A 23747-nucleotide genomic window follows, 5' to 3' on the forward strand; every position below is an offset into this window, starting at 1 on the left:
AGTGCAAAAAAGAACATTAAAATGTTTGCATAATTACATTTTAACACTTCCACATTCATTCTTCCTAGAACCCAAGCTTTTTAATTTTGGAACCATGTTAACTTACAAGAAAGAACAATGAAGGTGAACAAATTCTACATGGTTACAACTTGGAAACTAATTCTTTAGAGTCTTACAGCTAGATAGCAGTTAATTTTTAGAATGAACACAAGGTGAATGAATCTTTTCTTTCCAAAGTAAGTATCCCAAGAATCATATTAGAAAACTGTGTATATTTAAGTATATTTACATGTCATCATGTTCTCTGGTCTATCAGCCAAGTTCCCTTTATTAATCTTGGTTCCGTTACCAAATTTTGCTTCTGTTTTGTAACAACTTATACCAGATGTATTAGAACAAGTAAGGTTTATTTTAGACAAGCCAAAAATTAAAAAATGAAACCAAATTAATCTAATACTACAAGGCACCCATTTTGTTAATAACATCAATTATCAGTAGTGAGTTCCTTAAAAATAAGTAGCACTACAGTATTTTCACATGAGAAAAATTAGTGAAATGATAATAGTGCAATTACTAAATCTGATGAGATGTGCACTGAACTAATTTGATATTCAAAATGATTAAAACATTAAGCTATAGAATTATGCTCCGCTCTACATAAATAGATATGAGATAACTTACTCCTTACCATCTATTTTTGTTATAAATTGGAAATTCAAAACACTTCCTAAATATATTCAAACTGAGTTACTACAGAGAAGTGCCTATCAAGTGAGAACTGTGTATACACAATTCAGGAATTACCTTTCAAAGCTGGACATAGAAGTTATTTGCTTGGCTTTAAACTGGCATTTTTGTTTCAGATGGGGTATGACAAAATCTTAGTCTATAAAAGTGTACTTTAATAAGAGGTAAGTAGTCACTGTTCTGCAGAAAACCACCAATAAGCTCCTATGTAAGATGCAAGTGATGTTACAGTTATAGCGACAACACTTCATAATTAAGGACACTCAGTGCTAATCAGTACATTAAAGATTATTCCTTTTTATGAATCCCCAACCAATTTCAACAAATTTATCCCTGACTTTCAACTTACAAGTAATAAAACTGACATATGTATGTATGTGTATGTCTCGATATTTATTTTTATACTATATTAAGTATCAGTAGTCCAATATTATAAGATAAGAAGCCTTTTTTAATTTACTCATGAAGTAACTGTTTTATAGTTGTAATCAGCTTTAACTATTAAAATTGTAGACAAGGAAATTAGGGGTATTGCAGTACTTGGTTGCAAATAACTTGCCATCAGGTGTTGGGTCAGAAAATGCTATTTCATTAGTGCTGAGAAAACAGCCAAACATGAAGCAGTTCCTAAAAAACAGAAAAAGAAGAAAATATGGTTTTAATAGAAATCAGGGGCCAGCAGATGGTGTGGTGGTAAAGGTGCTGGACTCCCACATGGTCGACTGCTGTTCAAGTTCCAGACCTAGCAGCTCTCTCTCTTGCGCTTTCTCTCTCTCGTGAATGCACATGCCCTATAGCAAAATAAAAAATAAGAGCTTTTTTAAAAAAAAAGTAAATTAAAGTTCTGATTAAATGGGGCCAACAGGTGGTGTGGTGAAGGCACTGGACTCCTATGTAGACTCTACAGTTCAAGTCCAGGACCTGGAGGCTTGAAAATCACTGCAGATGTGCATGTGTGCATGCCCAAACTTCCTGGAAGAGAAGGGACTGCAATGTGGCCATCTACCCTGGGGGATGATTTCTCATTTTCTCTCTCACTGTTTTCTCTCCAGTGAGTGCATGCATGCTATGGCTATAACAAGTTTAAAAAAAAATCTGATTAAACAAGCTCATTTAAGTAAACATTCTTAATTTACATTAACATTATTTTTAGCAAATGACAAAATGCCTAAGATTTTAGAGATTTCAGAAGTGGAAGTCTAATCATTTCACAGATGAGAAACCCAAGGTCTAGAAAACTGCTAGGAGGCAGAGACAATTGTACCAATCATCCAGCTGATCCCAGACTATTCACGGTAATGACCATCTAACGTACTGTTGGTCCACCTGCCATTAGTCTACTGTGCTGGAAGACACATGTCCAACTACAGTTTTAGGTTCTGAGTTGACCTAAAAGATGCTGTGTACATGAGTTCAAGATCCTGACTAGCTGGAGGGCTCAGGAAATGAGATCACAGCCTGAGGGAACTCTGAAAAAGCCTCTCTCTCTTGTACTCTCATAAAACAAAATTTTAAAAAAGAGACACTCAACAAAAATTTAAAAGCCACAATTGAAACAAGAAAACCCCATCACCAATTTTAACCAATAACTATATTCTTCTCAACTAAAACACACTCAGAACTTTGAGTACAAAGGAATCTGTATTTTGACTACAATGGTCCTGATCTTGCCTGACTAGGACTGAAAATAACAACATGGTTGAAAGTAAAGAAGTCAAATTAAAGGACATTCTGTAAAATAAATGGCCTGTACTTTTCAAATTCTTCAGTGTCAAAAGGAAGATAATGAGTAAAGAGACACTACCACTAAATGCAATTACATGATCCTATAAAGAGAAAGCCTTGAAGAACATTTCAGGTCACGGAAAAACTGAAATATGGACTAACAATTAGAATAAATTATATCAATATTAAATTTCCTGGATTTGATAAATGCACTGTGGTTATGGAAGAGACTATTCTTGTTCTTGAGAAATACAATAAAGCATGTGAAGGTGTAAAGGGCATAATATATATAACATTTATTTATTCTTAAATTTTACTTATTCATGAGAAAGAAAGACAACAGTCCTAACAGGGTCTTGATGCTGCCATCCACTCACTCTAGTTTTAGCCAGATCTGGGTACACGGATCATAGGTACACATATGCCCAGCATACTCAGGGAGGTCTCTGGACATGAACGAGGAACCTTCCCATGTGCGTCAGCCTCAAAGTGCTGCCTTTTACCTCTGCACCACTGTCCAGTTCAGTAAAAGTAATTTACTTTTAAAAACAACAGGAAGAAAGTATACCTATACAAGAATGGTAAAGCAAATGTGGTAAAATGTTGAATTTAACAAATCTGGGTGTCCCAGCACCATGTACTGTGGGTTAAGCCCTGTATATAGGGACCCAAATCTCACATGGCTGATCGTGATTCAAATCCTGGCCCTGAGAGCTTGAAAACATGCTGAGAGTGTAAGCATGTATAGTAAGCATGTCTAAAATACTAATAAGATGAAGAAATGGAGGAAAAAATGTTGTGGTGTAATCATACCCCATATGTGGGGGATGCTTTCTCTCTGGCAAGCACATGTATCCTCTGGCAATTAAAAAAAAAAAAGCTGAGTAAAGGTATATAGGGGGTTCTTTTTACTATTTTTTAAAAATCACTTTATTATTATTTTTCTTAATGATAAGGCACATGCACATGACAGTGACAGACAGAAAAGCATCTTCCAAAGAGTGTGGTCACACCATGATATCCTCCCTCTAGTCCTCTAGACAGTCAGATCTTGGGCGCTTACATGCATGTTTCAGGTTGAACGGACCAGGAATTCTACCCATTGTCACCATGTGGGATCTGTCTTCTCTTGAGCAGTGCTTTACCACTGCACCAGAAGAACCCTTTTAACTATTCTTGCAAATTTTAAATTATTTCCAAAAAATTAAAGAACTAGATTTAAATAGAAGTGTAAGTTAAAATAGAAGTTAAAGTGGATAGTATACTTACTATAATTGAATACAAAGTTTAGTCCACAGGGAAATGTTGGTTTAAATCATTATCATACACAGCATCAGTTATAGATAGAGCACTTGACTCATGTTTCAGTCCCAACTCTGCCCTTTTAATAGCTTTCTGGTGTAAATTTGTAAAAATAATCCTACTGGAACCTCAGCTGCTTCCTATGTAAAACAACTAGGAATAATATTCTACTGCTATGAGGACACAAACATCACCTGTATGGGTAAGAGAGAAGTCCACCTAAGATTAAGATTGCTCCATGTACAAGACATGAGTCAATTATTTACCAATATCTTCTATTCAGATGTGTGAGGAAAGACATTTTCATGTCAATGTGTTTTATCTCTCTCTTTAAAGGGCAACTTAATTTTTATTCATTATTGTTTATAGATAACCTGTTGCCTTACTGTTTAAACTGGACTCTGTGCACCGGCAACATTCAAGGTCACCTAAGAGCTTATTAGAAATGCAAAATCTCTCGCCCCACCACCTTAGACCTACTAAATTACGATCTGAATTTTCACAAGATTTCTAGATGACTCATATGCACTTTAGATTTTGAGAAGCACTGGACTGGTAGAAGTAGGTTAGGTATTGGTATTCTCCATACCAAATTTATATATCTCAATATAAAACATTAGAAGTATTTCATAACTATCAAATGAAAATCTTTACAAGACACCAATTTTTCTTGCTGATTCCCTTTGTAAGTATGTGTAGGTGATTAGGATTATGGCACCAGTGAAGAAAAAGAAAAGTCATAGACTCTCCATATTCATAGGCTTGAATAATGCTTTTCAAAGTATTATCTACTGTTTGGTCAAAGGAAGGTCACTGGTTTATAGTCTGTTATCTGTCCACAAATGATACATGTAAAGAAGGTGACAGAATGTCTTTTGAGACTAATTCATAGAATAAGTAACTTAACAAGCAAGGTTGTCACATTAGAAACTTCCATTATCAGAACCAACAGTTGGCACAATGGCTATGTCACTGGACTTCTATTTAGCCAACTGTGGTTCGAGTCCTGGACTTGGTGGCTTAAACTCACACCAGGCATGTGTGCATGTGTGCCCAAGATCCCAAGAGGAGAATGGAGGAGAAGGGATTGCGGCATGGCCACTCACCCTGGGTCGGGGGGTGATTTCTCATTTTCTGTCTCTCTGTCTTTCTGGTGAGCACATGCACCCTATAGCAAAAACCTCTCAAAAAAAAAAGAAGCTTTCAATATCAATATACAGTGTTAGTTCAAAGCAATGTATAGAAATTTAAAATAGAGACTTGCTAATTTATTTACTTAGTTTCAGATTTTTTTTTTTGCCATGGGGCATGTGCACTTGCTAGAGAGAAACAGGGAGAGCAGGAACTTGAGAAATCACCCCTTACCTCCTAGGGGGATGGCCATGTTGCAATTCCTACTCCTTCATTCTCCTGTTGAGATTTTAGGCATGTATGCACATTCACCTGGCATGTTTTTCAGGCTGCCAGGTCCAGGACTTGAAATGCAGGGTCAGCTTTGTGGGATCAGCACCTTAACTACCACATCACCTGCTAGCCCAATCACTCAATTTTTGGTTGAGATATAACTCATTATATGACTTACTCTTTTAATGTGTACAAATGAGTGTCTGTGTGTAATTTTCATAAAAACTGCCCAGTCATCACCACTATCTACTTCCAAAACATATTTATCACAACAAAAAGAAACCCATTAGCAGGTGATTTCCATTCACTTCACCCTTCCTTCAATCACTGGAAACTACGCATCAACTTTCTGTCTCTATGAATTTGCCTTTTCTGGATATTTTATATAAAAGAAATCATATAGTTTTGAGTCTTTTAATTGCTAATTTCAAGTAGCATAATGTTTTCAAGGCTCATCCATGTTGTAGTCACACACTAGCAAATGAACATGTACGATTTCTGTAATTCATTTTTAAAGCCTATGTTTTTGGCATCAATTATATTTATTGGAAAGCAATTTTACATCTGTTAAGTCTAATAAAACTGGGCTTATATTTTGTTTTTGTTTTCTTTTTCCATTTCATTTTTCTTTTCCTTTTAGGCCAGAGAATATGTACACATGCACAGAGAAAGATAAAGTGTATTCCATGATGGGACCTAGTCATAATGCTTTCCTCTATTTCTCCATCCTGTCAGGATCCTGCATACACATGCAAATGCACCTGGCACATGTTTCAAGCTGCCAGGGCCAGTATCTGAACCACAGTTGACCACGTAGAATCTGGCTCCTTCCACATAGTCCTTAACCACTGCACTACAGGGCTGCTTCTCTTTTTCATTTTTCTAGCAATCTGTTTTTACTTGATTTGATTACATTGTTGGTCTATGATAAACTAGTCCTTCACCACACATAGTTTACAAAGCACTGAACTAGAATGTTTCACACTTGGAATGTTACTCTACACTAAGTATATCTAATACTTTTTGTCCAGGGTCAATGCTTGCCTTAACCTGACTTTGACACTACAGAGGTGTCTTAGAAACATCCTTATCTCTAGCTTATGAGCTGACAGAGGTTCTATGAAGCTAAGAACCTAAGGTTCTGGGTCTATATCCATTTTATTTTATTTCTTACCTGAGAGTATCAACCAGTCGTCTTGCAATGCGCTTTCTTCTCTTCAGTTTGAGAACCCAGATCCTACTTATCCCACAGAGGGCAGGTTCTGGTACATCTGAGCATTGCCAAGCTCGATGAGAATCTTTAGAGCTTGAAGATTTTGGGCCAGTTGGTTCACATAGGACGCGGAAGGCCTGCAATGACATAGAAATACCCACGGCTCACAACACAGATAAATTCATATATCTAAAAAAAAAAAAACAAACAAACAAACAAAAAAAAACTCCTTAAAGTATATAAAATTAATCTTACATCTTTAACAACAAAAGTTTAAAATGCTTGGATATTTCTTGAATCCTTATCCATTTACATGCATACAGGACTTAAAAAATATTAGAGGCCTTGAGACATTCCCACATTCCAGTTCATTTCATACTAGTATAAACCTCCTCTCTTTTATTGATTAAAAAAATATTAAAAATTCACTCTTTTGCTTAATAAGGTACACAAACTTCTCTCATTCTCTGTCCTAAAATGTATATTTAATGCCCTTAATCCCAACAAGATGGAGAAATTAGAGAAGGGTTTGCAGCATGACTACACCCATGCTGGATGCTATCTACCTCTCTCTCTGGCAAGCATGCTCATGTGTCCTCTGACAGACAACCACAAACACACAGACACACACAGTTGCTGAATAGATTAAAAAGCAAGACCAACTTACATGCTTCATTCAAGAGACTCACTTCAGCTATTAAGAACATACACAGACTGAAAGTGAAGGGATAGGAAAAGATATTTCATGCAAATGGAAACCAAAGAACAGGGGCACCTACACTTGTATCAGACGATATAGACTAAGTTAAAAGGCATCACAACAAACAAAGGTCATCATATAATGATAAAGTGGTCAACTCATCAAAAAAATAAAACAACTTAAATACATATTCACCCCACACTGGAGCATCCTTCATAAAGGAAAAATCAATAGATTTGAAGGGAGAAATAGACAGCATATAGTAATAGTAGGAAACTTTAATACACGACTTTCAATACTAGATAGATCACCTGGAGAAAAAAATCAACAAGAAAACATCAAACTACACTTCAGATCAAATGGACCTGACAGACTTATATAAAAGATTCCACTGAACAGCAGCAGAAATCACATTCATTTTTAAGTGCACACAGAACATTCTCTAGGATAGATCATATGCTAGACCACAAAAACAAGTTTTAACTAATTTAAGAGTGAAATCATATCTACTATCATTTTCAACCACATTAGTATGAACCTAGAAATCAGTAACAGGAGAAAAACTGACTAATATGTGGAAATTAAATGCATGCTCTTGAACAACCAGTGATCAAAGAAGAAATCAAAAGAGAAATAAAAAACTATCTTGAGACAAACAAAGACTAACCCCAAAGTTAGAAGAAGGAAGGAACCACATTAACAGAATAAGGTACAAAAATCACATGATCATCACAACAAAGAGAGAAAAGGCACTAACAAATTCAATATCCTTCAATGATAAAAAGTCTCAACAAATTAGGTATGCTGAAGGAATATACCTCAATATATCACAACTCCACAGCTAACATACTCAGTAGTGAAAAGTTGAAAGCTTTTCCTTTAAGATCAAGAACAAGAAAAGGATGATCACTCTCCAATTCTATTTAATCTAATATTGGAAGCTCTCAAGAGAGCATTTAGACAGGGGGGAAGAAAGGCATTCAAATCTGAAAGAAACAGATTAAATGGTCTCTGTTTATAAATGATATGATCTTACATTACTGAAAACCCTAAAAACCCTTCAAAATCAGAAAAAAAAATACCATTTATAATAGCATCAGAAAATAAAATTATTTTTTATAAAGAATTATTTATTTAATTTATTTGTTCATTTACCTTAATTTGACCAGAGAAACACGGACACACAGAGAGAAGAAAAGTGAGAAAGCAAGCCACCAGGTCCAGGACTTGAACCATGGTCAGCCATGTGGGAATGTCCAGCGCCTTAACCACCACACCACCTGCTGGCCCCAGAAAATAAAATTCTTAATAAATAAATTTAACCAAGGAGGTGAAAGGTCTGCACATTGAAAACTATAAAAATATTGATGTAATATAATGAAGACATACAGAGACAGATATCCTGTATTCATGGATTAGAAGAATTAATATTGTTAAAATATCTGTACCCCCCAAAACAATCTGCAGATACAATATGATCCCTATCAAAATTCCAATGACATTTTTCATACAAATATAAAAAAGAATCCTAAAATTCCCAGGGAACCATAAAAGATGTCAAATAGCCAAAGCAACCTAGAACAAAAAGAACCAAAGCTGCAGGCATCTCCCTCCGAGATCACAAAATATACTACAAAGATGTAGCAATAGGTATTACTGGCAAAAAAAAAAAAAAAGACACATTGACCAGTGGAACAGAATGGAGAGAATAAATCCAGGCATTTACAGTCATTTGATCTCTGACCAACATGCCAGGAAAACAATGCGGAAAGGACAGTCTTTCCAATAAATGGTACTAGGAAAAGTGGATATAGATATATATATATATACACATACACACACACACACACACAAAATAAAACTGAACCCTGATCTGACACTATATGCAAAAGTCAACTAAAATGAATTAACGACTTAAACACCCACCATGGGTAATAGTCACACTGCAATCCCTTCCCCATTTCTCCCTCCTTTTGGGATGCTGGGTGCACACACACACATTGCCTGGCATGTCTTCAAGCTGCTGGTTCCAGTACTTGTCCATGCAGCCATGTGGGATTCAGCTGCTACCAGCTGGCCCCCAAAAAGCTTCTTCACACTGGTTTGAATAACATTTTTTAAAATGATCCCAAAACACAGGTATTAAATAAAAGTAAAAGCAGACAAATAGGATTATATCAAACTAAAAAGCTTCTATATAGCAAACAACAGAGAGAATAAACAATTTATATAGAGAGAGGATATTTGCAAATTACATCAGATAAGGAGAACTAGCCAAAATATGCTGGCACTTGAACTCAATAAGTAAGAAAATAATCTGACTTTTCTTTTCTTTTTTTTTGGAGACTTTTGCTATAGGGTGCGTGCGCTCGCCAGAAAGACAGAGAGTGAGTGAAAAACCACCCCCAAGGGGGGATAGCAACACCACAATCCCTTCTCCTCCATTCTCCTCTCAGGATCTTGGGCACGCACACATGCCTGGTGTGAGTTTAAGTCACCAGGTCTGGGACTAGAACCGTGGTTGACTACATGGGAGTTCAGCGACATAGCCATTACGCTAACTGCTGTTCCCTTGATTTTTAAAATAAGTAAAGGACATTGTCTAAACAGACGTTTCACAGAAGAAGACAAAAATGGCCAACAGTAATATCAAAACAATGCACTACATTGCTAATCTTCAGGGAAATACAAATTAAAGCCACAATATCACCTCACACCTGTAGTTATAAAATCAGAACCATATGATTCAGCTTCTGGTACATATCCAAAGGAAACAAAATTAGTCAAAAAGATATATGCATTCCCATGTATACTGCACCATTATTTATGACAGTCAAGATGTGGGATCAGGGTCCAGCAATTGGTATAATGGCTATGTTGCTGAACTCCCATGTAGTCGACCGCAGTTTGAGTCCCAGATCTGGTGGCTTAAACTCACGCCAGGCACGTGTGTCCCCAAGATCCTGAGAGGAGAATTGAGAAGGGATTGTGGCATGGCCATTCCCCCTTGGGGGCGATTTCTCGCTTTCTGTCTTTCTGTCTCTCTCTGTCTTTCTGGTGAGTGGACGCGCCCTATAGCAAAAACCTCTCCAAAAATAAATAAATAAATAAAGATGTGGGATCGACCTAATGTCTATTGATGAATAAATAAATAAAGAAAATGTGTTATATATACACAATAGAATACTATCCAGCCTTAAAAAAAAGGAAACCCTATAATTTTACAGAAACTGGGACAAACTTGGATGGCATTATGCTAAGTGAAATTAGCCAGGTATCGAACAGACAAACACTACATATCTACTGCATGATCTCACTCATATGTGGAATCTTTTTTTGCTATAGGGCGCATGTACTCTCCAGAGAGACAAAAGTGAGAACTCACGCCCCAGGGAGATGGCCACGCCCAATCCTTTCTCCTCCATTCATCTCTCAGGATCTTGGGCACACACACACATGTGCCTGGCATAAGTTTTAAGTCACCACGTCCAGGACTTGAATAGACTGTGATAGACTATGTGGAAGTCCAGCGACGTAACTATTATGCCATCTGCGGTTCCTCATCTGTGGAATCTTAAAAACACTGAACTCGGGACCAGTAGTTGGTGTGTCCTGACGAGACTGTGGTGGCTAATGTGCTAGACTCCCACATGGCCAACCGTGGTTTGAATCCTGGGCTTGGTGGCTTGCTTCTCACTTTCCTTCTCTCTCTCTGGTGAATTAAAAATAATAATAAATAAGTAAGATAAAATTTTAAATTCCTTTAAAAATGTTGTCAGAGGTAATGGATATATTGGCTTGATCTGGTCATTTTACAATGGTATGTATATCAAAACATCAAACTGTACACCATAAATATATACCATTTTAGATGTTTATTATACCTTAAAGCTGAGGATGAAGAAAAAAATCCAAATGATCACATTTACTGCCAATAATGTAAATCAGCTGTTTTTCAAGGGGACCTCAAAAAGTTCATGAAAAGAGGGAACCAGCAGTCAGTGTAATGGCTATGTCGCTGGACTCCCACGTAGTCGACCGCGGTTCGAGTCCTGGACCCGGTGGCTTAAAACTCACACTGGGCGCGTGTGTGCCCAAGATCCCGAGAGGAGAATGGAGGAGAAGGGATTGCAGCGTGACCATCCCCTCTGGGGGGTGATTTCCTGCTTTCTGTCTCTGTCTCTCTGTCTGGCAAGCGCACACGCCCTATAGCAAAAACCTCTCAAAAAAAAAAGAAAAGAAAAGAAAATGATTACATGAACATAAGATTGGCTGACTGCTGGGGTCAGTAGGTGATATGGTAGTTATGACACTGGACTTCCAAGTGGCAGACTGTGGTTCAAATCTTGGACCTGGTAGCTTACTTTCTCACCTTTCCTCTCTATTTCTCAGTTCAGTGCAAGTGCACTATAGCAAATTTAATAACAAATAATAATAAATAAAATTAAATAAGTAACTCTTAAAAAAAAAAAAAAGACTGGTTAACTGCTTATAAAGGCAAAATACCAAGTACTTACAGAAGTAAGTACCTTCAGTTATATATTTGGTCAAAGATATTTCAGAAGGAAAAAAGTCACTGATGATAGTGATCTTAAATGCTTATTGAGACTTCTCCAGACTTTTCTCTTTATTTTGCTTACAAATAATGCCAACAATTTAAAAGACTTATACCATACCTGTTTGATGGGCTCTGCAATTAAACACCCAACTACTCTCTTCTCATCAGATATAAAGAGAAAAGTTTTGGTTTTATTTGGACACCTGGGAACAACTTGATGGAAGCCCAATTCATTATCAACAAGTTCTTGGACATCTTCTACCTAATGATGTTAAAAAACAAAAGAGGTGAATTTGTTTTAAAGAGCACAATAGAAACCATAGGTTTATATACATAAAATGTGATTACCATTTTTTTAGCCTCTTTTATCTATTTTCCAAACTTACACATCCCCCAAATTATTTCTATTGATGCATGTATCTACCACTTAGGCAATAGGGTTTTAAGAACCTATTATTATTTAAAGATCACTTTCAGTAGAAAGAAATTCAGATACCTGGGAGAGATAAGGAGTAGAAAGTGCCAAAGCAGATTTGCTTAATTGTATTCATTGTATATGGTAGCAAAACTTCCAACCCGAAAAACACAGGCAATATCAATGTAAGAAACAGACTCAAGGAGGTATTAATTTCTCAACATTGAAAAACTTAGTTCATCTTTTACAAGTAGAAGATGAAGGTAAATAAGCCATGAAGTCTTATCTGCTTTCTTTAATCTCTAACTGGTACTTTTTTTATTTGTCTTGTAATTCTAAATTTAGTTTTGTATGAACTACTTTGAAAGCTATCCTTAGGCATGTACCCATATGGATTATCTATCAGCAAAAGGCAGTTTACACTTTAACATAGGTTGATTTCTTAGGGGCAGGGGAAGAACAGAATTAAAAAGATTATGTTCCACACCTTTCTGAGAGCATAACTAGGATCACGTGGCAAGACCAACACAATTTTCCCATCCCAGAACTGTGCTACTACACGTTCTTTCTTCCAGCCCTGCCAAAAGCAAAAAACAGGTCACCGTTTAACTTGTGAAAGAAAAAATAAAATTAATAATTTAGAGAGGACAAAGGAAAACAATGAATGATATAAAAAGATGACATTCATCTGAAAGTAACATGGAAAAGGGAATAAAAAGATGCCTAAAACAAGGTTCCTGCCCTAAACAAGTTTATATCCTATTGGGAGACATGTATATAATCAAATATAAACAAAGCAAAGTCAAATAAGAACCCTTTATAGGAACATAGAGAAAGAAGTGCTGAATCCCTGTGGGCAGGGGAAGAAGGACAAAATAAGCTGAGTTCCAAGGGAAGCCTTAATAAAGAGGATCTAGTAAAGACAAATCCAGACAATCTGGAGGCTCACTGCATGTTCCTTTCAACAATTTGGCACATATCTGTCCCAGTACACATTAATTAGCTAACAAAAGGGAACATCAGCATTAATTATTATTTTTTTAGATCAAGAAACTACCATTGTTCTATTTCCAACTGTTTCTTGCCCCCATCTCTGTGTTTAGAACATTACAGGAGTATATATGGTCTTTCTTGGAGAGAATGTGTGCTCGCTTATTTCTCTGCTAGTTATATCCTTACATTTTTATTCCCAATGCTCAATAAGACTATAGGCTCATTGTTTTATTCACCAATTTAATCTCAATCACCAGCACAATAATTTGGCATGTGGAATATTTGTTGGCAACAACTTCAGATGCCTTAAGATAGGGGAACTGGATGCCTTTAAGGGGTAAGAAAAAATGTTTTTCACTGAATGCAATTTTCTTTTTTTTTTTTTTAAAGAGAGACAAGATCCATGTTGCACAGGCTGGCTTCATGGTCTTTTGCTTCAGTCTCCTGAGAAGATGGGTGAAAGCATTGCTGTATCAAAAGCATAAATAAATTTAGACCTTCAAAAGAGAGATAGAGAAAATGTATTTTTAACAGAGGAATATTATACAAACTATTTAAGGGTTAATACACACATTGTGTTCCCATAAAGAAGACAATCCACTATAAACAGTACTCAGGACTCATCAAAATAATTTGATTTATTCCAGAGATTGGAACTTATAAACACAAAGGGCAATGTACCATATGATCAGATGGGGAGGGGCCAGATTATGAAGGGCTTTTCTGGCCCTGGTAAGAGAATTGGGTTTTAATCCCAATGTAGTAGGAAGCTGCTAAATTTAAAGCAGAGAATTACAGAATTTTATTTATATTTTACAAAGAACTCTCCAGCTCATATATTGAGAACAGATTAGAGGATTCAAGAACATAAAAGTACATATATACACACTTTTTCACTTGTATATGTTTTTCACACATGTACAGAAGTTGAGGTCAGATTAAGAAGCATCTAACTGAGCCAGGTAGGTACTGTGGTGGTTAAGACAGCTGGATCCCACATGGTCAACAGTACAGTTTGAGTTCCGGACCCAGTGGCTTAAAAAACACTTCAGGCGTGTGTGTGTGAGTACCGAAAAAATTCCCAAGAATGGAGGAGAAGGGATTGCAATGTGGCCCTCCCCAGGGGGATGGGCATGTACACACATGCGTGTGCTCGCGCTCTCTCTCTCTCTCTCTCTGGGCCTATCTACAGTAAGTACATTTATCTTATAGCAAACTTGAAAAAAGAAAAAAAGAAATACCTAACTGCTAATGAGAACTTTTTCTTTCTTAAAATATATAAAATCATACTAGAGATATGTTTAGGAAATTATTCTGGGCCCAGCAGCAATGGTGTGCTAAAACTGTGCTTCACAAGCTGGGACCACAGGGAAACCCAGGTTCAATTGCCAGTCCAACCTAAGGACTCGGTGCAGTGGTATGAGTCTGTAGTTCTAGCAACATAAGGGAGGCTGAGGCACAGAGACTGAGGGTTCACAGTTGGGTTGGGCAACATAAGACCCTGTATCAAAAAGAGCTAAGCATGGGACCAGCAGTTAGTGTAATGGCTATGGCGCTGGACTCCCACATAGTTGACCCTGGTTCAAGTCTCAGACCCAGTGGCTTAACCGCATGCCAGGCATGTGTGTGTGTATGCCCAAGATCCCGAGAGGAGAACAGAGGAGAAGGGATTGCAGCATGGCTATCCCCCCTGGGAGGTGATTTCTCGCTTTCTGTCTCTCTGTCTGTCTGGCAAGCACATGTGCCCTGTAGCAAAAACCTCTCCTCCCCCCCAAAAAAAAGCCAAGAATGACTGTGCATCTGCAGTCCTAGTGGGCAGGCTAAGGCAGGCAGATGTGACATGGCAAGACTCTGTCCTTAAAAAAGAAAAAAAAAAGGGGGGGAGGGGGAAGAGTTATTCTAGTAGAGACATAGGAGCCCATTATAAAAGCTATTTTAATAAACTGTGCTAAAAACATTATGAAGGATGGAGCCAGCAGGTAGTATAGGGTTAAATCACTGGATTCCCACATGGCCAACCATGTGGGAATGGTTCAAGTTCTGGACGTGGTGGCTTGAAAATCAGGCTGGGAGTGTGTGTGTACATGTCCAAAATTTTAGAATGGAGGAGAAGGAACTGTCATGGCCATTCCCCCAGGATGGTGGGGTTGGGTGGCAATTTCTCACTTTCCTTCTGTCTCTCTCCAGAGACTGCATGCACCCTATGACAAAAACCTTAAAAAAAGAAAAAGAAAAAAATATTATGAAGGCATGAACTATGGAAACAAAAATAAAGAAAAAAAAGGGGAACGGGATGCATTTGAATAGCAAGTACAATCATAAAGATTAAGTCCAACAATAGACTGTATTGGGTCAGAAAGGTGCTTGATAAAGTGTGGAACTTTTCCTCTCAAAAAAGGCCTGAGAAGTTTAGATAGGTTTTTCTAAGGCTATCTATAAAGAAGAAACTTCGGCAGGGAGAAGCAGTCTCAAGTCTTTCATTTATATCTTGACTGCTCAGTTCTGCTCAGAAAGCTACAGGTAAGAATGCAGGGTATCAATCCATAACAATACTTCTCTTACATTAGAATAAGAGTGAAATGGCATTATTAAAAACTAACTTTTTAACAGTGTCAGCCTCAAGTTTTAAAGATAAGAAAACTACAGACAATGAGATATTGATGGACATATAGATCTTCCAATATTTAATCTAAAGAAATTCTCTTAGGAGTTGGCAGATGGTGTGGTGGTTAAGGATGCTGGACACCCACCCAAATAGCCAACCACGGTTCAAGTCCCGGACCTGGCGGGTTTCTCATTTTCTCTAAGTCTGTCCCTCTCTTGGTAAAAAAATTTTAAATAAATGAATAAATAAAGTTAGAAATAATTCTTAAAAGAAAGAAAGAGAGAAAGAAAGAAAGGAAGGAAGGAAGAAAGAAAGAAAGGAAGAGATATCTCTTATGAAGTAGTTTTAGAAGAAACTGAAAGATTATCTTTTTACTCACCACATATTTTATTCCTTCCAGGAATCTGTGGTGATATTGATCATGCTGTATTTCATCTTCAGGGTTAGAAGCAGTATAGATCATGCCACAAGACTTACACACAGTAGTCCCAAAATATTTCTGACCTGCATCCTGTCAACAGGGGGAGAAGTCTAAATATTTCACAAATAACTCTAAATTAAGTTTCTGTAAAGATTCATTAAAATGCCTCTATCTTCTGGCACAAGTGAAATATAAAATCGAAGTCTGGTTACTATATCCTCCTTCCCTACAACAAAAGGGAATAAGAGAAGAAACCTAAAAATGCAATAACATGATCAAAGTAATGCAACTGACTTTTTCAGCGAACAATACAAAAAGCCAACATTCTTTAGTACTGTGGTCCCTGACATTTTGGTACCAGGGACCAGTTTTGTGGAAGATAGTTTTTTCATGGACAGTGGGTTGAGGAGATAGTGATGGTGGTTTGAGTGTGCAACCTAGATCCTTTGCATACAGTTCACAATAGGGTTTTCACTCCTATGAAAATCTAATGTTGTGTTGATCTGATGGGAGGAGCTCCAGTACTAATGTGAGCAATGAGGAAAGGCTATAAATATAGATGACACCTCCCTTGCTTACTAGCACCTCAACTTCCGTGACCCAGTTCCTAACAAGCCACAGACCAGTACCAGCCCAGGGGTTGGAAACTCCTGTTTTAGCAGACTCTCAGTTCTAAGCAATAAGACTAAATGATAAAAATTACAGCCAAGACAAATAATGGAACTTCTTTATGAATCTTTTAAGTGAAAGACATTAAAAAAGCCTTTTTCAAAGAGGTGAGCCAAAATTTAGGATTTCTACTTTAATTATATAGCATTTTTCCTAAAATGGTTAAAAATATTAAATTCTTTATTAAGAATATTAAATTTTTTTGCCCCAAGAATTGATTTAAAATAATATAATACATAATAAAAGTTCAGGGAAAGCACATATAAATTCATGAAAATAGGGAAGTCAGGAATATTCAATGTCATGACCTAGAACTCTTATCTCATACAGCACTGCTTGTCATTGAAAATGACAAGTTCCGTCTAATACAGGAATTGGCAAGCATTTTCTATGAAGGGCCAGACAGTAAATATTTTAGGTTTTGCAGGCCATAAGCCACACATGGTTTATCCCATATTTCTCTTTTTATTTTACCTCAAACCTTTAAAAAAATGTAAAAATCATTTTTAATTCCCAAACCATGGGCCAAATCTGGCCCATAGCCATAGTGTGCCAAAGCCAGATCTAACTCAATAAACACACTTTCTTCAAAATTACTGTCAATCAACAAAAGACGAGGTTGTGTCCAACCTCATCTGGACACACTGCTCATTCATCATTATTCTACTAAATTACTAGCACTGCCTAACACTACCAGTTCAAAAGTCTACTATATAAATTTAAATGTTGTCAATACGGTAAAACTGGCATTTCAGAACTCAGGGTATTCATATTTACAGAACTCAGAGTATCTACAATACAAGTTAACTATGCTAAAACAATATGTCTAACTTCATGTTCTATATGTGAGAGTCACACACAGAAGGAGGTTGGTTTTCAGTTTACTCACAATAATGAGTTGGTCTTTTGTTTCTTTCTTTGTATCTCCAGCATTAGTATTTTTTTGTGAATTGGTAAATTTCAAGAAGTTAGCACATCCAGTGGATTCCACAGAAGACTGTTCCTCAGCTAGAGATCTTGAAATAAAGGTGACAAATATGTAATAATTTTTCAATGTTTGAAGAATTACAACGAAAAGAAAACAAACATATGTATATAACATTTACAGATAACCTTATAATTTTTAATTATTTACATCCAACAATAACTTGCACAAACAGGGAAAAGAACAATGAGAAACCAGAGATCCACTCAGAGAGTGTAATTTACTCAACATAAAGTAACTATGGATGGCAGTGTTAAACTCGAGTCTAATATAAGATGCACATAAGTAGAATCACTTGAGAAGTTGACCTTACCTTTAAAAAATGATTTTTGTTTTTTTGCCTTATCAAATCTTAGGACAATATTTATCCATATAGTTATAAAAAAATTCTTGGGGTACCACAGCAAACAAGTAGACTCTAATACTGACTCTTACGGATCCATGGGAAATCAGAATCACCAGCATATTATGATTCAACAACTTTTCATTAGGGCAGTGAAGTTTCTATGCAAGGTCTGATTTTAACTCCTATTATTAATAGTAGTCTCTCATTCCCCTTAGTGGGGAAGAAAAAAATATCCCCAAATAAAGTAACATAGGAAAAAAAAAACCTCGGACTTACATGATTAATATATTTTAGACACTAAAAGAAGAACAATTCCTACCTTTTTGTACTGACTGAAGACATGCTGAAGATGGGATAGACAACAGACTCAGAGGAAACTGGTAGGGGAAAGAAATAGCAAAAATTTGTATGACTAAATAAAATCAAAACTTTAAATAAAATTTTAAAAGTTAATAGGAATAAAATATATTATTTGACTTCAAGACATTAACAGTAATCAAAACAGTATGTTATTAGCAAAAGGATAGACAAATTGATAAATGGAACAAAACACAGAGCCCAGAAATAGACCACACAATTAAAGTCAACTGGTTTGTTTGTTTGTTTGTTTTTGTTTTGTTTTTGCTATTTGGTGTATGCACTTGCTGGAGAGACAGAGACAGAGAGAAAAAGAAGAAATCACCCCCTGCAGGGTGGATGGCCACAGAAGCCCCTCTCCTCCAATTCTCCCCTTGGGATTTTGGGCACACACACACACACACTTGGCCACCAGGCCTGGGACTCAAATCATGGTCAGTCATGTGGGAGTCCAGTACCTTAACCACTACACCAGTGAGGCTCCAATGCCTTAACCACTACACCACCTGCTGGCTCCGAGTCAACTGAGTTTTGACAGAGGCAAAGGTAATTCAATGGAGAAAGGATAGTTTTCAACAAATGGTACTGGAATAACTGGATGTCTATTTGCAATAAATGACACATATCCACACCTTAAGGATCACAGATCTAAATGTAAAACATAAAATTGTAAGTTTTTGAGAAAAAATATGAGAAAAATCTGCATGAACTTTGGTGATAATTTACATGTAACACCAAAAGCACAATACACACCCAAAAAAAGTGATTAAGTTGAACTTTGTGAAATTGAAAAATTTTGCTCTGCCAAAAAAAAGAAAAAAACAGTTAAGAGGATGAAAAAATAAGCCGCAGACTGAGAGAAAATAAAATCTAAAATTATGGAAAAATAAGGCTTATGAACAAAAAAAAAAAAAAAACCCAAATTTCAGTCATTTGTACATTAATTTCATGACTTTTGCCATATTCTTCTGCTAGCTGTATTACTTTTATTCACTAAATATTTTTCTTTGAATTGACTTAGACAATGTACCCAGGTAAATTTAATGTGTAACTATTATAAACAAAAGCTATTATTTTTCTGTTATATATTCTATTATATCAGTGCTGGGAATGAAACCCCTAGGAATAATATACATTAAATAGCATTGCCTATTCCATATTCAGCACTAAGTACTACTTGTTAACATTACATTTCAGAAATAGCATCATGAAAAAATATTCTATAACACATTAGATCTTCTAAGGGCTATTGTTCTAGTTTATTCCTGGTTTTATCTTTGTTTCCTTCCTACAAGCTATAGCTTCTCACTATCAAGTCAGCATGTACTCCTAGAAATGCAATTCACTTCAAACCTTACAGATATAATCAATGAGGTGACAGTTACTAGGAATCTGGTTGGTAAGTAAAAGGCTCATTAACTTCTTTATTGGTTCATAGTTCAGTGAATACTGTTTAATCAAACCATGACACTATCATGAGTAATAGGACTTCAGAACTAAGAAGAATTTTAAAATGAAGTATAACTCCTAACATAAAGATCTCTTCCTAGATTACACACTTAAGAGAGCAGTTGACTTGTACAAAAAAAAAAAAAAAAAAATCCCAGGGATCTTGATGCTAAATTTTAGTGTCAGTTCTATGACTTAGCAAGCTCTGTTCACAAATAAGCTTTGATCATATATATATATATATATGAAAAAAAAAGGCCCAGAAAATATTATTGGATATAAGTTTCACATTGACACATGTAATGAAGCATTGAGAGTAGTCAAACTCATGTGAGAAGACTTTTCTTTTACTTACTTGTCTTGCTTTCACCAAGAGACTCCTCTGAAGAAAAACAGTTATTTTTATCAAGTTTATATTCCCCTGAAGAAATTACTTCATCCTGAAAAAAAAAAATGATGAGTCAAAAAAGTTAAACAAGTCTGTTATTCTTATTTTTTATTTAATGAATGAATCCTAACACATCTATTTCTTAAACAAAAGATATAGTTTATTATGATTCACATTTCATAATGTGATTTCAAATACTCAATTTCAGTCTATTTTAGGAAAAGTTCTTCTGAATCTATTAAATGCACATAACTTTTTAAAAGCCAGAGTGCACACCTAGAAATATGTTATCCTGTGGGAAAAATGCACTAAGAGTCTTCAAAAAGTTCATGGTAAATGAGTATTATGAAAAAACCATGCATGGATTTCAAATATTTTGCAAAATAAAGTTTAATTCTAATTTTCCACAAACTTTTTGAAGTCTTCTTATAATTTGATAGAAAATGAAAATTAAAGTTCATTCCTTCCATAATAATGAACAAAATAATTAGTAAAAATAGCAAAAAGTTCCTCAGTAGTTACCAAACTAGAAAGGAACTGTTTGTCATAAACTTGAAAAACAGCCCCAGGGAAAGAAAGAACATTCATGGAGAGGCTTCTTCTACAAAGGTCACTCTTTTTGAGTAGGAGTGGGGAAAAGGGAAAAGCAAACTAGGAAAAAAATCCTGACAAATTTCATTATACCACACTAATTTGGTAAGACTTAGGAAATATATAGTTTTGGGAAAAAGGAAAAACACTCGTGATCAAAGTAGAACTCCTGGGCCCAGCAGGTGGTGTGGTGGTTAAGGTATTGGACTCCCACATGGTTAACTGTGGTTGGAGTCCCAAAGCTGGTGGCTTGCTTTCTCTCTCTCTGTTGGGTACATGTGCCCTACAGCAAATTTAAAAATAATAATAAAATAAAATACTTTTTTTTTTTTTTTGAGAGGTGTTTTTGCTATAGGGCATGTGCACTTGCCAGAGAGACAGAAAGTTAGAAATCACCCTCTGGGAGGATGGCCATGCCACAAACCTGTCTCTTCTACACAAACCCGTCTCTTCTACTTTCCTCCCAGGATTCTGAGCACACATGTACATATGCCTGGAGTGAGTCTCAAGCTGCTGGGTCCAGGACTTGAACCACAGTCGGCCACATGGGAGTCCAGTGCCTTAACCACTATACCACCTGCTGGATCCTCAGTAGGCTTCTTTAAACCAAAAGAGAAAAGTCTCATTTTGTACCCTGCCTTTAAATTCTTTAGCAATAAACATCATACCATTCAGCTTTATAAAAGCAGTCTTCCAGACTGTAAAGAAAATAAAATTTTGTTCAACTTTGTTATATGTTATTTATATTGTAACTATTTTAAATGTGATATATTTAGCTTTCTTACCTTTATTAATCCCTCTTCATTTTTACTTCTTGAACTTAGCTCAATGTTCAGTTTCTTTTCTAGTAACAAGTTCTTTGGCACTTGCTTTGTCTCAGAAGTTTTTCTTTCACTGACGGTCTCTATATTAGAATCCTCAATCACTTCTGACTTTGATGACTTATTTTCCAGAGACGAATGTCTAAGAGAGATTTTTTTCCTAACAAAAAATGCTGCTCCACCCTGGAGTGTAACTTGTGGTTTTACTTTTTGACTTAGAACCCGGGGAGGATTCAAATCACTTTCAGCTGAATGACATTTATTCTCTTTCTGTACAACTGGTTTACAGACAACTCGATTTTGCTTGGGATTTTTAGAATTTCTTGATACAGGCTTGATGTGCTTATAGCTTGGTTGATATTTAGCAGTCAAACTCTTCTGTGGTTTTTTGTTCCTCTTCTTGGGGCAGACTGGTTTTCCCTGTCTTTTTTCTGTCACACTGGGAATAGGTATACCTGCATTATTATTTTTTAGGTTATTTGCTCTACTCTCCTTTATCATCTTCCTCTCCAATGGATTGAGGTACCACTTATCTTTGTTGTAAAAGGATACAGTGGACATAGCAGTTTTAAATGGTGAACCTTCATTTGCAGATGGTAATCTATTTTTTTTAGCTGTTTTGAGTGGACTTGAAATGAAATGGCCTTGTTGAGAGTATTGCACCTTTTCTTCATCTTTATTACTGATTTGACAAATGTGCTTTTTAGTAGGTGATGGAAACAGACTTTCAGTAAAGTCCAAAATTAATTTCTTTGATGGAATGTCTGATAACATGCTATAAAAAGAAACAAAGTCCCTTAATAAGTTCAATATTTTGCTTTAAGATTTATGTAAATCTTCTGCTTAGTAATAAACCCTATGTATGTCATATTAAAGCAACATATCCCTCCCCAAACATTCTTAAACATTATCTATTACCTTAATGATAGGAGTCGCAAACTCTGTCTTTATCAAAGCATTCAAATTTCTTTCCAAAGTAAGATCCCGATAATGTTCATAAAAACAAACACTGTTTACAAAGAAGCTTTTTTTTTTTTTTGAGAGGTTTTTCACTATAGGGCGCGTGTGCTCGCCAGACAGACAGAGAGAGACAGAGAGATAGAAAGTGAGAAATCACTCCCCAGGGGGGATGGCCACGCCACAATCCCTTCTCCTCCATTCTCTTCTCAGGATCCTGGGCACGCACGCACACACACCCAGCGTGAGTTCAAGTCGCCAGGTCCAGGAATTGAACCATGGCCAACCACACGGGAGTCCAGCGACATAGCCATTACGCTAACTGCTGGTCCCTACAAAGAAGCTTTGACATACATGTGATGTGTATGTGTTTCAAAATCTAAGTTGGTATGTATAATACAAGTCATGACTCGTGAGACTTCCAAATGGTCAATGGAAAAAAAATTAAGTACAAATTTATTATGGTGCAAAAAGATTTTGAAATTCATGTATAGTTATCTAATAATACATATTTTTCCATGAACCTTTTGAAGACTCACTCAAATTTTGCTCAACTGGCTACATGAAGTCCCCTACAATGATTAATTCTATGTAATAAACTGATCCTTTGGGGTCTGTTTAGTGAGAAGTAATTTATATCGCTGGTAGGCCATGTATTAATAGAAAGTACTGCATACAGAGCCTTTTAGGACTGCATATAGGCAAGCATTTATAGTATGTAAAATATAATGTCAAATAGTACAGAAGAGCGGAAAGAAGCAAGATAATAAAAGATTTGACATACTTCCTAATGACAAACAAACAAACCAAAGAAGTTAAAGACCTCCACAAGGAAAACTATGAGAAGCTAAAAAAAGAAATTGAAAATGACACAAAAAAGTGGAAGGACATCCCATGTTCCTGGATTGGAAGGATTAATATAACCAAAATGGCAATTCTACCCAAATTAATCTACCTATTTAATGCAATGCCAATCAAAGTACCAGACACATTCTTCACAGATTTAGAAAAGACAATCATAAAATTCGTCTGGAATAATAAAAGACCCCACATTGCCAAAGCAATTCTACAAAAGAAGAGTGGAGTGGGTGGCATCTCACT

General features: G+C 36.2%; 1 protein-coding gene across 1 annotated transcript in view; it reads right to left on the reverse strand.

Moving 5' to 3' along the window:
* Window positions 1-264: 264 nt before the first annotated feature.
* Window positions 265-23747, reverse strand: part of ESCO2 (establishment of sister chromatid cohesion N-acetyltransferase 2) — a 27409-nt gene continuing 3926 nt past the window's right edge. The window contains exons 3-11 of the mRNA XM_006153221.2: window positions 21654-22464; window positions 20245-20329; window positions 18403-18460; window positions 17642-17768; window positions 16042-16173; window positions 12552-12641; window positions 11768-11911; window positions 6353-6528; window positions 265-1374 (exon numbers count right to left, since the gene is read on the reverse strand). Of these exons, the coding sequence (XP_006153283.1) occupies window positions 1242-1374; window positions 6353-6528; window positions 11768-11911; window positions 12552-12641; window positions 16042-16173; window positions 17642-17768; window positions 18403-18460; window positions 20245-20329; window positions 21654-22464 (1756 nt within the window). The 3' untranslated portion in view covers window positions 265-1241. The remainder of the gene's footprint in view (window positions 1375-6352; window positions 6529-11767; window positions 11912-12551; window positions 12642-16041; window positions 16174-17641; window positions 17769-18402; window positions 18461-20244; window positions 20330-21653; window positions 22465-23747) is intronic.

Source organism: Tupaia chinensis, unplaced genomic scaffold (genome assembly GCF_000334495.1).
Source record: "Tupaia chinensis unplaced genomic scaffold, TupChi_1.0 Scaffold000366_1, whole genome shotgun sequence".
Lineage (NCBI taxonomy): Eukaryota > Metazoa > Chordata > Mammalia > Scandentia > Tupaiidae > Tupaia > Tupaia belangeri.